The sequence below is a fragment of the Toxorhynchites rutilus genome, chromosome 3, assembly GCF_029784135.1.
Source record: "Toxorhynchites rutilus septentrionalis strain SRP chromosome 3, ASM2978413v1, whole genome shotgun sequence".
NCBI classification, from domain to species: domain Eukaryota; kingdom Metazoa; phylum Arthropoda; class Insecta; order Diptera; family Culicidae; genus Toxorhynchites; species Toxorhynchites rutilus.
In genome coordinates this window covers 178,392,642-178,408,283 of record NC_073746.1, presented here as the reverse complement: position 1 = coordinate 178,408,283, position 15,642 = coordinate 178,392,642, and the positions used below count along the sequence as shown (strand labels likewise).

Below are 15,642 nucleotides of genomic sequence, written 5' to 3'. Positions count from 1 at the left end.
AAAGGAGAGTAGCAGATTTGTTCCGTATTTTACCTGATCCAACTCATCGCCATTTCCGGGCATCAGCAGCTCGATGAGAGATTCGAGCGGACCGGACACGATATTGCCATTTCTGTACATAACACCGCCCGTTCCGAGCGCCGTGTGCTGCAACAAAAAGGGATACGATGTTGAGGATGGGCTGAGTAGATTAATATTAGATGCTCGTCGATGTGAGATCAGAGGAGTTAATTGAAATGCGATTTATGCGAGTGATAGAATGACTTGTGGTTTCGATTGATCGCAGCAATGTTTGCGATGTGCTAACATTGGAATAATCAATTAGTTGTATTCGATTTGCCGTTGCTAAAATAAATTGAGTTATTCTGGTCTCGAGTAGTTGAAATTCTAGATGTTGAAACACTTCAAATATTCTACAGTCATTTCTCCTGGTCTTCTCACATCCATCGATCATGTACAGTTGTGTGCCATCATGAATACGTGCACAATTGCAATTATCCGAATATTGATCGTTTAGATCTTAAAATTGATTCTAATATATTTGATTGCAAACAGGAATTCGCCAGATATGACTGAATGTTTTCATCAATTATTTGGCATCCAAAACTTTCTAAGAATTTCTTACATATCATATTCCGTACTTCAAAAACAATTTCCAATTTTTGATAACAGTTTACAGTTTTTATTGAAATACCCGTGAACTATCGTGAACTATAATGTAAGTTTAAAATGCAAACTCGAAATGCAATCATTGAAACACAAATTCAAAACACAAACTCTAAACGCAAACTCGAACCGCAAACCATAATATAAAATCGAAACGTAAACTCGAAAATCTAACACTAACGCAAACTCAAAACGCAAATTGAAAACGAAAACTTAAACGCCAGTTTAAAACGCAAACTTGAATCACAAACATTGAAGTACAAATCGAAAAGCAAACTAAAACACAAACTCGAAACACGAGCTCTAACACGAACTCTAACGCAAACTCAAAACGCAAATAAAAAAAAATGAAAACTAAAACTAGAAATGCAAACTTCAAACAATCTCAAAATGCAAACTTGAAACGAAGACTAAAACGTACACTCAAAATATAAACTCGAATCGCAAAATCGATTCGAAAACGCAAACTTAAAATGCAAGCTCAATGTCGCCAACTTAAAACGCAAATTTGAAAGGCAAACTCGAATGCAAACTTTCGAACAGATACAGATTAGAAAACTCGAAATGCAAAATCTAACGCAAACTGGAAAAGCAAACTTAAAATGCAAACTCAAAACGCAAATGTGAAAAGCAAGCTTAAATTTCAAACTTTAATGCAAAAACGAAACGTAAACTCGAAACGCAAACTGTAAATGCAAACTCAAAACGCCAACTAAAAACGAAAATTCAATACGAAAACTTAAAACGCAAACTCAAAACGCAAACTCGAAACGCAAACATGAATCTCAAACCCTCAAATATACGCAAACAACACACTCAAAATGCAAACTCGAATCGCGAACTCGAAACGCAAACTTAACCCTTTGCGGTCGTATTAAATTTGGGCATTGGTTTCGTACTGGTCGGAATTATTTTTCCTTGAAAAAACAGTGATACATGGAAGATAAACATTTTTAAAATTTTGATTTGTGAACTATGTATATGTATTAACTTAATGTATTTTAATGTAATGTTTTGATATAAGAATTATATTCTATAATTCGTCTTCGTGCGAAATCTTTCGAAACAATCTCCAAGAGTAAATCATATGAGGATAATCAATACATAATTTTATTTTTATTGTCCGATGAATGTGAGACACTTTTGTCATTGATACAATAAATGTGTAATCAATGCCAGCAATGTGTATCCGAAAAGATCAATACTTTTCACTTTTAACAAACAAAGATTTTTATACATTAGATTATTCAGATGACATAAGACATTTATGGAAACAATTATTCAGCTCTCAAAAAACAAATACTTCAATATAATTTAAACCAAAAGTTACTCAAATAATAATTTCTGCGTATCCCAAATGATCAGAACTTTTAACTTTAGATGAACCATGATTTTGTCGCTTGAGACACTTATGCGATTATTTAAATAACATAAGACATTTATGCAAAAAGTAGTTCTGATACTTATGAACAATCTTTTTTGCCGCACCAAAGTGTTACAATGGCTAAATTCTGCTGCTATAATTTTTATCCCACATTCCTATGTATTCAACGCACTGTGCGTTGTCTTGTGTGGGTGACTACTTTGTTTAATACTGATAACCTTTATCTATTACTCATAGGAGCACCGTATTGATTCGTGAACAGGTTCACTAGACATCATGCTTCATTTAGGAAATGCATAAACTGATACTTGTTTGAGTAAACATAAGATTAGCATGGTTTCTTGCTGTGGTGGCTGAGAGCAGACAAACGACTACAAAGAGTTAATATGCAAGCTCGAAACGCCAACTGTTGGCAACACGGTTTCGCGAGTTTCTCATGGGAGATGTGGAATGAGCGAAAATCTGACAAATTTAGGTCGATAATGCAGGTTCAAGAGATCAATAGAGAAATATTTATATTTATATTTTGTATTATAATTGATTACACAAAATCTTTACTGAATTCTTACAATAATAAATAATAAATTGTGCCTAGACGGTGATTAAATCACATTGGGACAGAAACATATTGTTGCAGCACAGCGGATAGACTAAAGTAGGGGACGAATAAATGTAAGCAGCATGAAAATGTAACACATGTGTAAAACGAACTAAAACAATTGAATTACAACTTAAAGCATATATTTAAACAAAAAATACGAGTTCGCTATAAAGAAGTCCGAAATGAAAATCGCTCCTGTAACAACCCCAACTATAAACGCAAACCTAAAACACAAACTCAAAACGTAAATTTGAAACGCAAAACTTGAATCGCAAACATTTACACATAAACTCGAAACGTAAACTTGAAACGCAAACTTTAACGCAAACTTTTCAAACATAAAATGCAAACTGAAAACGCAAATTCGAATAGCAAATCCTAACGTAAAATGGAAACGCAAACTCGAAACGCACACATGAAACAAACTCAAAACGCAAATTTGAAACGCAAACTCGAAACACAAACTCTAACGAAAACTCGAAAGTTAAACTCTAATAAAAACTTAAAATGCTAACTCAAAACTCTAACTAACTCTAATGCAAAACCGAAACTCAAACTAGAAATGTAAATTAGGATAGAAAACTCGAAATGTAAAATCTAATGCAAACTCTAAACGCAAACTTGAAACGAAAATTTGAAACGCAAACTCAAGGGCAAATTCAAAACGCATACTTGAAAACTCCTAATGCAAACGTTTACATTTTAAATTTGCGTTAGAGTTTGCAATTCGAGTTTCTAAGTATGCGTTTTGAATTTGCCTTTGAGTTTGCATTTTAAAGTTAATTTTTAAAATGCCAACTAAAAACACAAACTAGAAACGACAAATAAAAACGCAAATTTGAAACGCAAACTCAAAAGCAAATTTAAAACGCAAACTTAAAACGCAAAGCGAAAACACAAACTCAAAACGCACACTCCAACGCAAACTCCAAATGCAAACTCAAACGCATGTTGAAAACGCAAACTCGAAATGCAAAAACTAGTTTAAAGCGCAAACTCAAGCACAAACTTAAAACACTCAAACGTAATTTTGAAATACAAACGTAAAGCACAAACATTTGATACTGAAAAGTAATTTTTATTATTTACAATCTGTATTTTCAAAGCGCTCTATTCCACCTGAGAATCTATTGCCACTTTCGCTTCACATCAACGGAACACGAAACTTAATTCCGCAACAACGATGTCATTGTAGAGCTTCCCATGTGTGAACTTTCTCTCAAAGCTTTTCAAAAATTTTAACCATAACATTGAGTTGATCTACGGGAAGAGACGAATAAAGCAAAATAAAGTCAACTCGACTTTCCTTCAGAGTTTTCTGAAAATTTTCCGATTTTTCTCTTCGGCGTCGGCTCGTAGGCTCTAATCGGACCGTTCCTTCCTCATGTTTCCCGCTTACCAACATATTTAGTCTTCCATTTTTATTAAAATACAGCCATTCCATGCCAAACCGATATAATGGCCCTCAGATTTTCGTCAGAAGTGGTAATTTTGTTCTTTATCGCAAAGAATTGCCCCGCCTTTTTTATTTTTTTTTATTAGGGTGCCCATTTATCCATGGAAATTTCCTCCGAAAAATTATTTTTTTTCACTTTTTCCCAAAAATGACTTTTTTATAACTCACCATAACTTTTGAACAACTGAACCGATTTAGATGATCGATATATCAAATTAAAGCTAATGAGATCATTAAAAATATTGAGCTTGCAAAAAAAAATGGATTTTACTTTCATAATTATTGATTGTAGTCGTTTTTTACTGTTTTCATGGCTTTGGACTAGAGGGCGCTATATTTTTTTATATCTTTTCTTGAAAGCTGAGGATTTTACATAACATATCTCGATTTCAGAGATGCAATTTTTCTCGTTTTTGAGATATGATTTTTTAAAGTTAATCGATGGTTCGAAAAAACATTTTTTCCCTATTTTTTCCACTACTACTTTAACTACTTGACCGATTTATATGATCGACATATCAAATTGAAGTTTATGAGTTAGTTTTATTTTAAAAAGTATTACTTTTGCGAAAAATTTGGATTTTTGTTTTTGTCATCAATGATTGAGTTAGTTTTTCATAGTTTTCTCGGTTAAAGATGGAGTGTGCTATATTTTTCTATATTGTTTTGGAAAGCTGAGGATTTTTCACATAACATATCTCGATATCAGAGATGCTATTTTATCGTTCTTAGGTTATTATTTTGCAAATTTAACATGTTGAGGTCTTCTTTCAAGGGGGTCTTCGTAGCCAAATTGGTTGCGCGTTCGCTTAGTAAACGATGGATCGTGAGTTCAAAACTCAGGGCCCTCATTGGCCATCTTTGTGTTGTTACAGAATAGCTACGTCCACGCAACAATCATCAGCGATGGAGATCGATCCACGGTCGAAATAAGATCGATTCATCCATATGACTGCTCTGCTCTGCAAGACACATCGGGCTGCTGTTCTATAAATAACTCAACAATGATCAATTAACTGTCTCCGCTGTCCGGTGGTCCAACTGGATAATGGAAGAACAGAAAGATTACTCTTACGCCTAAATGGCTACTGTGTGAATGTACCATATGTAATGGTATAGAAGGAATACTGGCGAATGGCAACTGTGTAATGTGCTAATTATAGATATGATAACCATGTGACATGTACACGATTAAAATTCGGCTCTGTAACAGCTAAATTGCTAATGAGCCTTAAATAAATAAATGGGATAAAAAAAGTCTTCTTTCAATATTCCTATGTGACCAGAATCCAATCTTCCCGCAAGTGTGATATTTTTTCAAAGAAGGTAAGAAGGTTAGCTTATTGACTTCAATTTAATATGTCGATTATCTAAATCAGTTCAGTAGTTCAAATGTTATGATTTTTAGTAAAAAGTCATTTTTTGATAAAAGGGGAAAAATTATTTTTTGAACCAACGGTTAACTTCGGAAAATCATATCTCAAAAACGAAAAAATAACATCTCTCATATCGAGATATATTATGTAAAATATCCTCAGCTTTTAAGAAAAAATCTAAATAAATATCCGCCCTCTAGTCCAAATCCATAAAAACAATAAAAAGCGGTTACAATCAATATTTACGAAAATAAAATCAATTTTTTTGCAAGTTCAATATCTTTTAATAAAAGGCTCATTGGCTTTAATTTGATATGTTGATCGTCTGAATCTGTTCAGTGGTTGGAAAGTCATGGATTTTTGAGAGAAGGAGAGAGTTCCACGTGAATCGAAGCTCTCTGACCGGGATGAGCAGGAAATAGCTAGAACAGGTTCGTATACCTCAAAATCGCATGTGCAAATGAAGCAATAATTTAACTACTCAACTGCTCGGGTGACAATTAGAAAAAAAAATCCTCACATAAATAGGGCTTAAAAGGTTAAAATTCCTCATCTTACACCATCTCACATCGGATGACGTCTGAGTTTTGCCAAAGCCCACATTAACCGACAGTGGGGCAAGATATGTCACGACAAAGAATGTTTTCAAAAAATACATTTTGTTAAAACGCGTCCACATTACGCCAATCGGCCTTGGCCGCCCGGTAAAGCCGACTAAATGTGGCTTGCTTGCCGACATGCCGAAAACCGACTCGAATCAAACCGAACCCAACCCGAAACAAGTGGGTCCAGTTCGAGTAAGTCGAACTAAAACAAAACGAAGTAAATTAGCGTTGACGACATTGTGCTTCTTGTCTTCGTGACGGCTTCGTGCATCCGATGGGACTTCGGCTTCGTGCACCCGATGGGGCGTCCACATTACATAACGAACCGAATATGCCGCTTGGTACAGGCCGATCGGCATCATTCGGCATAATGTGGACGCGCCTTTATATGCCATATCGAAAAGTTCTTCAATGTATAGGTTATCTTCACTGACGAAAAAAAGTTCGATTTGGATGGTCCTGATGGTACGGAGAAAGAAGCAGTATTTTTCAACCAGAAATTTTGATGGAGACTCGTGCATGGTTTTGGCGCGATTATGTGCAACCAAAAAATTTACATTCCAGCAAAACAATGCTACTATTGATACCAGCAAGTAAACTAAGCACTGGATTAAGGACCAAAAACTTAATTTATGGACTGACCGGTTCGCTCTCCAGACTTGAATCCTGTTGAAAATCTTAGGGGGGATCCTTGTACGTAGGATCTACACTGAGGGAAAACATTACACCACGATTGAATAGCTCAAGGTCGCAATTTCGGAAAAATGGAAAAATATCGAGAAATCCGTTCAGCAGAATTTGGTAAATAGTTTTCCAACACGAATTTACAAGGTTATTAGTCGAACTGGCAAGGTTACCTATTATTGACATGTAAATCAGCCGATCGTTTTGAATTTTTCATTGATAATACTTATACTTATGAATACTTATGAATTTTGAAATGGTCTTATAGAAACTGGATAAACAAACAACTCTTTTGAACGAAATTGATGTTAAATATACTTTATTCTAAGCATTCAACAATGTATGAATGTATCTTGTTGAAATTCTAACTGTTTGTGTTGCAACGATATAGAATCAGGGTGGTCTTATAGAAGTTGGACAGAGTGTGTATTTCGAATTTGTGTATTTCACAGCATATTGCGGGATGTCACGACACATTAAATAATGTAGCAGAATGTATTAAATAACAAAACGGCAATATTTTTTGCTCCTTTAATACAGTGAAATACTATTACATGAGTCCGTCCTGACATCGTACCAATACGAATGAGTGATTGATCAATATGAGCTGGAAGTCCGCAACAAAACAATTCATCATGCAAGCGTTTTGTGACAAGGGAACAAAAAGAGAAGCCATCCTCCGACTGTCATTTCCCGAGGATTTTTCATATTCCTTTCAATCACAATCCATCCTCGGGTGGCACTCGGTTTGAGGTATTACACGAACTATGAAAAATGTGATTTCTGGGATCATATATTTTCGCTCCGCCTTTTGGTTCGAGGCTACTCGAGGCTTTCAGCTGCTGCTGGCTTTTTTTTTCTGTTGTCGTGATGCTTGAGAAAGAATTTCAATTCACGAGAGCCAACACAATTCGTTCGCATCCATTTACTTTCTGCCATTTCCTTCCTTTGTACGTCTCCGGACGGAAAGGCGACGTATTATAAAAGTTTTCCGATCTCTCCCAATATGGAATGTCTGCGCGGAGCGCAAACATTTAACAATGTTTCAAATTGACTTCGAAAATTCGGGAGTGGCATTTTGTTTCTTTGCATGCTTGGGTTGGAATCAATATTTTTTCACGCTTCCTGCCCATAATGGGTTTTCCCCATTCAAGGCAATAGGCAGTAAAATAGTTTACTGCTTCGACGAATGATGGTTCGGAACAGATTGGCGGGGGATGCAATCGGTAGCTTACCGTAAATGTAGGAGTACTCTCGCAGCACATCTCTGGTTGCTCCGATGCTTTTACCGATATTACGATTGAGTCGTCTGCACCGTCGAATAGCACTGAGGATAAGGTCTGGAAGAAAAGAAAAGAATATAAAAAAAGTTTAGTCTGTAATATAGACGTATTATGAGCGTTGATGAAAATCATCATTTGATTCATAAAGTGTTCAAATAGCCATTTCGTACCGACAGTGTGCAGTGGAAAATTTTGATTGAAAACAGTTCTCCCATTACTCAGCATGGTTGCAATTGTATTCCAGCAGGACTTTCAGTCGTGAACTTCGTAAGGAGAATTTGATATATCATAAGAATTATTATGCTCGAAAATATTGAATATTTAAAAAATATGCTTTTCTCATGATTAAACAATATTTCATTCGTAAGATTTTTTTTTAAATATTCAGAATAAAAGTCAAAGATGGTATTTGAGTTGAATGTGAGAATGCCTTTAAGAATAATATTAAATAATCCACCTACTTCAGGCTAGGATATGATGAAAAGTTTGAGAGTAGATATGGTGAATGTGTAATTTTCAATGACAAGTTCTCACGACACGACAATATCATCTTGCAGATCTGTTTATCTCTGAATATGTTGATGATCGGTTGTTTCAAATTACACCAACCGCAGAAACAAATAGTTGATGGGTCTGAGCCTACGGGGAACGGACGGGATCTTGACATGGGACTGTGATTGTGTGTAGTAATTGCATGGGTGTCCTGGAAAAACCGTTTCCTGTATGTACTTGTATCCTTTAAACGGGATAGATGACATAACGTGGTAGAATTCGGTACTGCATTCTGTTCAAAAATGTACACAAAAACACCATTAAAGCCATTACTAGCTTTTTCTTCTGTTTATTCAATCATGCAGAAGAAGACAAAGAGTCATCATGTATCATTTTTAAACACAAGTCTAAATAGTCAAGAATATAGTCTATCTATCTATCTATCTATCTATCTATCTATATATATATATATATATATATATATATATATATATATATATATATATATATATATATATATATATATATTTATGTATATATATATATATATATATATATATATATATATATATATATATATATAAATCTCGTGTCACGATGTTCGTGGTCGAACTCCTCCGAAACGGCTCGACCGATTTTAATGATATTATACTCAAAAAATTTGCTTGGTATCAGAATAGGTCGTAAACTATATATGATACCGCTAGGACACCGTTTACTTTACATTTAATACCGATTAGGGTCGTCCTATGTGAAAAAAATCTGAATAATTTTGTATTTGTATTCTTTGTATAAATTTAGCTTAAAAAATACATATATCCATATATAATCAATTTTCACCCCTATCTCCTATTTTCAATCGCGATATTTGTATTTTGATATAAAGAATACCAAACAATTGATCCGTCTTTCGTTTTTAAAACAAGACGAATTTATTTACGTTGTTAAATATCAGATGGCACTTCTTCCTCTTCATCGAACTTTCACGCCACACATACTAGAGCTGCGATTCCTTTGACACAATCAACAGAATACATTCACTAGCGAGACGCTATCATGAGCAACGCCGACACAGCCTTTGTTCAATCGACAACCCGTCTTTAGTTAGCTCTATTACTAAATTACACGTTTTCCGTTCAACATGTTGCTGGACGTATTCGATCGATTCAGAATAACCTATACGAATCGCAACTCATGTTCAATAGAGTTGTGCAAATGTGGCAGCCTTGCCATGCAATTCGACATTGAGCTATTTCTGTGAAGCGAAAATGGTAATGAATTCTCGGGTGAAATAAACACGCTTTTAGAACAAAAAATATAAATGAAAAAACGACCTATTCCACCCGATCCTTATCCCCATCCAAATCACTCCTTCCAATTCAGAATGCAATGTGTGGTGTACAACACAACGGCAGACATCAGCAAATACCAACATAAAGCATAACGCATACAAACAAATATATGCATAAAATCGATCAATATCAATACCACATTCGCCATTTCATATCTAACCTCCAAGTGTGATAGTCCACGATTCCAATTCCAACGTGTAACCGTGAAGCATCGCAATAAATCAAGTTTGTGTTACCAATATACCAAGTGTTTAATTCTTCAACAAGCCACATCCAAACGGTTTGGGCTACCATAAAACCAAAGTGCAACGAGTATTCAGATTCCCGAGCTATCAAAATCCAGCCCTCCTTCAGCCGAAGGATCCGCCATCTTAATGGTGTGATTCACCAAGGACTCTACGGAAAAAAATGAAGATAGTCTCTAATATGTGTTCTGTGTAACAGGAAAACACATTCACAAATTGTTTTCGATGATGATTCCATATTACGGATAAAGTTTTGGCGGAAATGCCAAGAGATTTCTAGAACAAACGTTTAGTTAGGACTGTCTTTTAAGTATTGAAACAACATCGAGTAATGATTTTCATTGAAATTTTTGCAATTAAGAATTGCTTTCATGTCGTTTCATCTTCATCTCCACATCACACTCAGGTTCGGGAAGTTCACTTTCCCACGGTCCAATGCAATACACGGTCAAACCCTTACGTATCTGCTCGATATCCACGTGGAATCTATCTCTCATTGACGAATTTACGTTGGATTTACAACCAGATGGCGCAGCGAGTAAAATGAGGATGTTTTGTTTTTTTTTGTATGAAATTCGTTCAAATTTTCTAGAAAAATCATAATTTATCTTCAAATATATTACGAGGAATGGCTTGTTATAAGTATTGTAACTTAATTTTACAACTTAGTAAACGAAGAATAGGGTGTTTTGCGCTCGTATCGGCCACTACATAATTAATGATATCAACCAATTTGGTATGACATCGATTTCATCGAAATTATCCGAAGTATCAATAACCGGTATGGATTATCAAACTTAAAATATTCGAAGATTATCTATGACTTTGGTCAAATCGCGTGTTGAAACCATCATAAATATACAAAACTCTAACTTTCTTACCATATACTGACGACATTCAATGGCTGAAATGAATCTAAATTGAAACAAAATAAATAATCACCACCGAATCTTGCTTTTCAGTGCGTAAAATAAACAAACACCCTCACTTTTGTGGTTCTGAGCTCTAATGTAGATGTCGCAAGAGCTGATTCAGCTTTGCGTAAATTCGTCAATTGATCACAATCGATTTATTTTGCAGATCGTTAAAACATTTAAACACACTTACAATACATTAGTTATTTTTTATTGAACAGCCAAAATGTTCACTGGAGATAATTTATATGGCAGAACAACGTTTGCCGGGTCAGCTAGTATAATATAAAATCATTGCCTAGTATCGGTAATTGGAGAATAATTCATTTTACGCATCAACTCACATTATGAGCTAACGCCCGAATTTAGACAAAAAGATTGCTCGTTGCGTCGGGGAGGAAGTTGGTGGATAGTGCAATCGAAAGAAAACATACCCAATTAAATCGTCAAATTGTTAACTTTTTAACTATATTCATTGTTCTTGTTTTAAGCAAAAGAAAATTCTGGATAAATTTCCTGTCTAATGAATTATAACACAACATATGTCGCAATAACCATTTTGAGTAATATGCGTTTGAAAACTCTTAATAAATCGTTACATTTTTCGTAGAGTGACCCCCTATATAGAAATCAAAGACATAGTCCTATGTCAAAAAGTCTAAACCAAGACCACCAACACCTAAACCATCAGAAGCGCTCTCGCAGTAAATTACCATCATCTATTCACAAAAAGAAAACTCACTCACGCTGTGGTTCTTGCAGTAAACTTCCCCAACGTTTTATCTTCACGCGCTGTAATGATTTGGTATTTACACTAGGAGAAAGCTTGGTTTCTGTTATTAACAACTTTTTGCACTCAAAAGTGCTCTCCTTCTTCGCAGAACACGTTCATCGGGGCCGTAAACTCGTAAGCCCGGGTGTCCCGTTGTGGCTGGTCCACAACGGCCGACGTGAAATTAGATAATGAAGATAAAATATGTATTCATACGCATCGGAGCGAAATTACCTTTTTATTCTTAATATTATCGTCAGAATCTTCATCGTCCTCCTTCTTGCCCTGGTTCCGACCGTTACGATTGCGCTGTCTCCTTGTTAGGCCCTGTCGGCAGCGAGTCCCACATGCTACTGCTGATAATTTGCTCGCATAGTAGTACATAGCCATACGTCAAGACGGTGGAATACATTTATAAGCGCACACTTTGGAACTAGCAGGCATCAGTTTTTACGATATCACGGATGTCGTTCGGTGTGGTATTGCTCTAACCGCATCTCCAATCCAGCTTCCCAAACACCGTAGAAACTGCCGCTCGTGGAGCTCATGGAACGTGATGGCGAGGAAGCACGCTGGAGGGGCGTTGCTGAGTTCTGCTTGATATGCAAAAAGCACTGTGGAAGGAAGAGTGAAAAAAGTAACATTTTTTATTCTACCATTTGTATTTATATAATTACAATTCCGGGGCGATGACATGATGAAATTGTGTTTCATGTTTTTTTACTGCGAGTCTTGTATACATTGACGCAAAATACATATGCGTTTACATTCAGAACAGCGGAAAAACGTTTAATGTGTTTCATTCTGTTGGTTAAAATGGTTGTTCCAATCCACCGGTAATGGAGGCGATCTGGCGTAGTGGTAACATCGATGCCTCTCACGCTGAAGGTCACGAGTGCAATTCTCACTCCCGACATTCTTCCAAAAATGGAAGTACAAGTGACGAACCAGCCAAATGAGTTGAAAATCACTATAATACAGATAAAAAAAAATCCACCGGTACCGTTGATTTTTACGAACAGAAATGTACTGGGTGCTGTGGATAATTGTGTATTTTGTGGCCATATGGAGCCAAATGTATCCTCTTTGTGGATGAAAAAACCCTCCATAATTGCTTTAGGATCATACAGTGTCCAAATGATACAATCTACGTTTTGTTGTTTTGACGTAGGACTACGTCTTTCATTTCTGTACCGGGGTGTAAGTTCAAAGTTTCTAAAACGAGAGAGTCACGCTGGTCTTTAAGGTTTTGAATGTTAATAACTCTTCACCGGCTGAAAATTGCTTTGAGAACAGGCTATTGAAATCATTACAATCTGGCTCATTGATTATGATTGCTCTTGTGGTGATCGGAATGTGTTCCCGAACACGGACGCAAAATCAAGGCCCTTATCTTCTGCTCGCTTGCAAATGCGCTCTAGCAAAGGAAGATCGTATCTAAGAACATCAGTTTCATCAGTGTTTTGCTTTCGCATGAAATGGTCATAAAGGAATGTTTGCTTGTAATTGCGGTCTAACGATGGAACATTTTCGCATTCGGTTTCAGTGATGCAATCGTAATACGACTGTATCACTGAAACTGCGATTGGATACGATTATCGTATCCAGGAGCATCATTTCTATTCTGCATCCGCGTGGAGTGATCATGAAAACTCTCGTTCTCACGAGAGCAAAATACAATTTTTAATCAAACTTCACCAGTTACTTTTGCAAAACCAGGCAAACCCAACGGTCCTTTTCTGGACCACCAACAAGTTCAAAATAATCTTACAGACACCTTGTAGACACCTTGCGGTTATATCACATATATAACCCACTACAAAACTAGATCCGTCACGTTTCTGTTTTCTCTCGTACTGAGCAAAATGTTTTTCTTGTATTCAATTGATGAAGTCTCCCTCGTTCTCAAGTTGAATTTTACCCTCCTACACTGCGTTTCACAACTATAGTACCACTCATTTTTTCTGAGTTTCTGAGTTCGAATTTTCAAAACGGCCTGGTTCAGAGAGCTTTTCATCAATACCAATAAACAGTCAGAAATGCAATGAAGTACTTCAAAATCATTTACTTCTGTTTTTGCATCAAAAACACCGTGAGAGTTGGATAAATTGGCATCAATTCATAACATCTGGAAAGTCATGGCATGGTTTAAAGAATAGAGACTTCAGATACTGGACTGGTCAGCTTGTTTACCAGATCAAAACCCTATCAAGAACTTATGAGGAGTGATCGTACGAATAGTAGATGCAAACGAGATACACACTACAACATGGCGCAGCTTAGTCGTGAACACCCCGAATGGGATATTTGAACTAATTGAGAACTAAAGGTGACCTACGAATTAGAAACATATTGTAATTCTTGTGAAATTAACGTTAATTTTGTAAAGGAGTGAGATTTTTTTCATCTGGTTCTATAGTTATGAAACACTGGAATTTTAGATTTTTGATTGATTCGCGTCTGAACACAACAATAAATTTCCAATATATATGTTATTATTTTAGATTTTTGATTGCTTTCCTACGCTATATACTTCAATTAAACCTACCTCTTACATATCTCTGGAAACTCAGAAAAAAAGGGTTGTTTCTATAGTTGTGAAACGCAGTGTATACTCGCGCATAGGTCTGTGAGACCGAGAAATCCATAATTCCTATTTTCGAATATTGTCCAATGAAATTCATGAATTAATGTTAGTGGTGTGAAATATTAATTGAATATAATGCATAAGATCATTACCGGACTATTCTTATTTGATTTAAGTTCTTTTTGTCACCGAATTGAACGGATTTATATATTGTGCTTCCGACATATTCGTCGTTAGATTCATACGTGCAAAAGCAAAATATGAATGTTTGACTTTCGTATAGTTATTCACTAAATACAATGGTCACACCTATACACACTTGTGGAAGATTTGCACTTGTTGTATACTGTAAAATATAAACTTATCGGCGGCTTATGATTATTTTTTTACAGTTTCGGGTATATATTTATATATTTCGGGTATATATTTTCTGGAGTTTTTTCATTCAATTATACCCTCTTCTCCAAATAAATTTTACTGGTATTACAAATACACAATAGCAATATTACAGAGAAGTTCAACTTTCGGTCTGTGACACTTTCCTGAAGTAAATTAGTAATCGTTCTTGTAAATTTATTGGGCAGCTCATTGACATGAAATGAAACCATAATGATCTTTGAACAAAAATCATCATCAATTAATGCTGCCACAGCTATAGTCCTGTTGAGAAACCTCAATAAATTACCCATCTTCATAAGTATAAGGGTATAAGGAAACATGTAAGCTTGACGTAGGATTGTGATTGTTGCGAAGAATTGTTTTTTTGGTCTGGTAATCGTACGAAATCAGTCTGAGTACCGTTCTGAATCATATTTCGGACGCTTAAGGCATATGCTGCAGAAAATAGGTCTTAACTTTATGCATAGGTATTATTTGGTATAAATTAGTTCAATATGCTTCTAAGCTTTCTACTTTGGTACCTATTTAACTGAAAACATAAAAAAATCATCGAATAAAATGCTTTTCAAATGAAGCGAATAAAAATCAAACCTCGGACACTAAATCAAATTTCGGACGGATTGAATCCAAATTTCGGACACTTTATTTTGTAATTTTTTGGACGAAAATTACATTATACTTGATTATATTTTATAATCAACTGCAAAACACTTACCAAGCAATCACAGTAAACTGTTAATGATGATGAGAACTGATGAAACACTGGAGAAATTTAAATATTGATGAACGAGTAAATTTTACGTACTCACGCTAAGAAAACGTCAAA

General features: G+C 35.5%; 1 protein-coding gene across 1 annotated transcript in view; it reads right to left on the bottom strand.

The window, feature by feature from the left end:
• LOC129777338 (ras-GEF domain-containing family member 1B) overlaps nucleotides 1–15,642 on the bottom strand; it is a 100,817-nt gene that overhangs the window by 49,994 nt on the left and 35,181 nt on the right. Inside the window, exons 2-4 of the mRNA XM_055783565.1 lie at nucleotides 12,065–12,444; nucleotides 8,008–8,112; nucleotides 34–147 (exon numbers count right to left, since the gene is read on the bottom strand). Coding sequence (XP_055639540.1) covers nucleotides 34–147; nucleotides 8,008–8,112; nucleotides 12,065–12,220 — 375 coding nt within the window. The 5' untranslated portion in view covers nucleotides 12,221–12,444. The remainder of the gene's footprint in view (nucleotides 1–33; nucleotides 148–8,007; nucleotides 8,113–12,064; nucleotides 12,445–15,642) is intronic.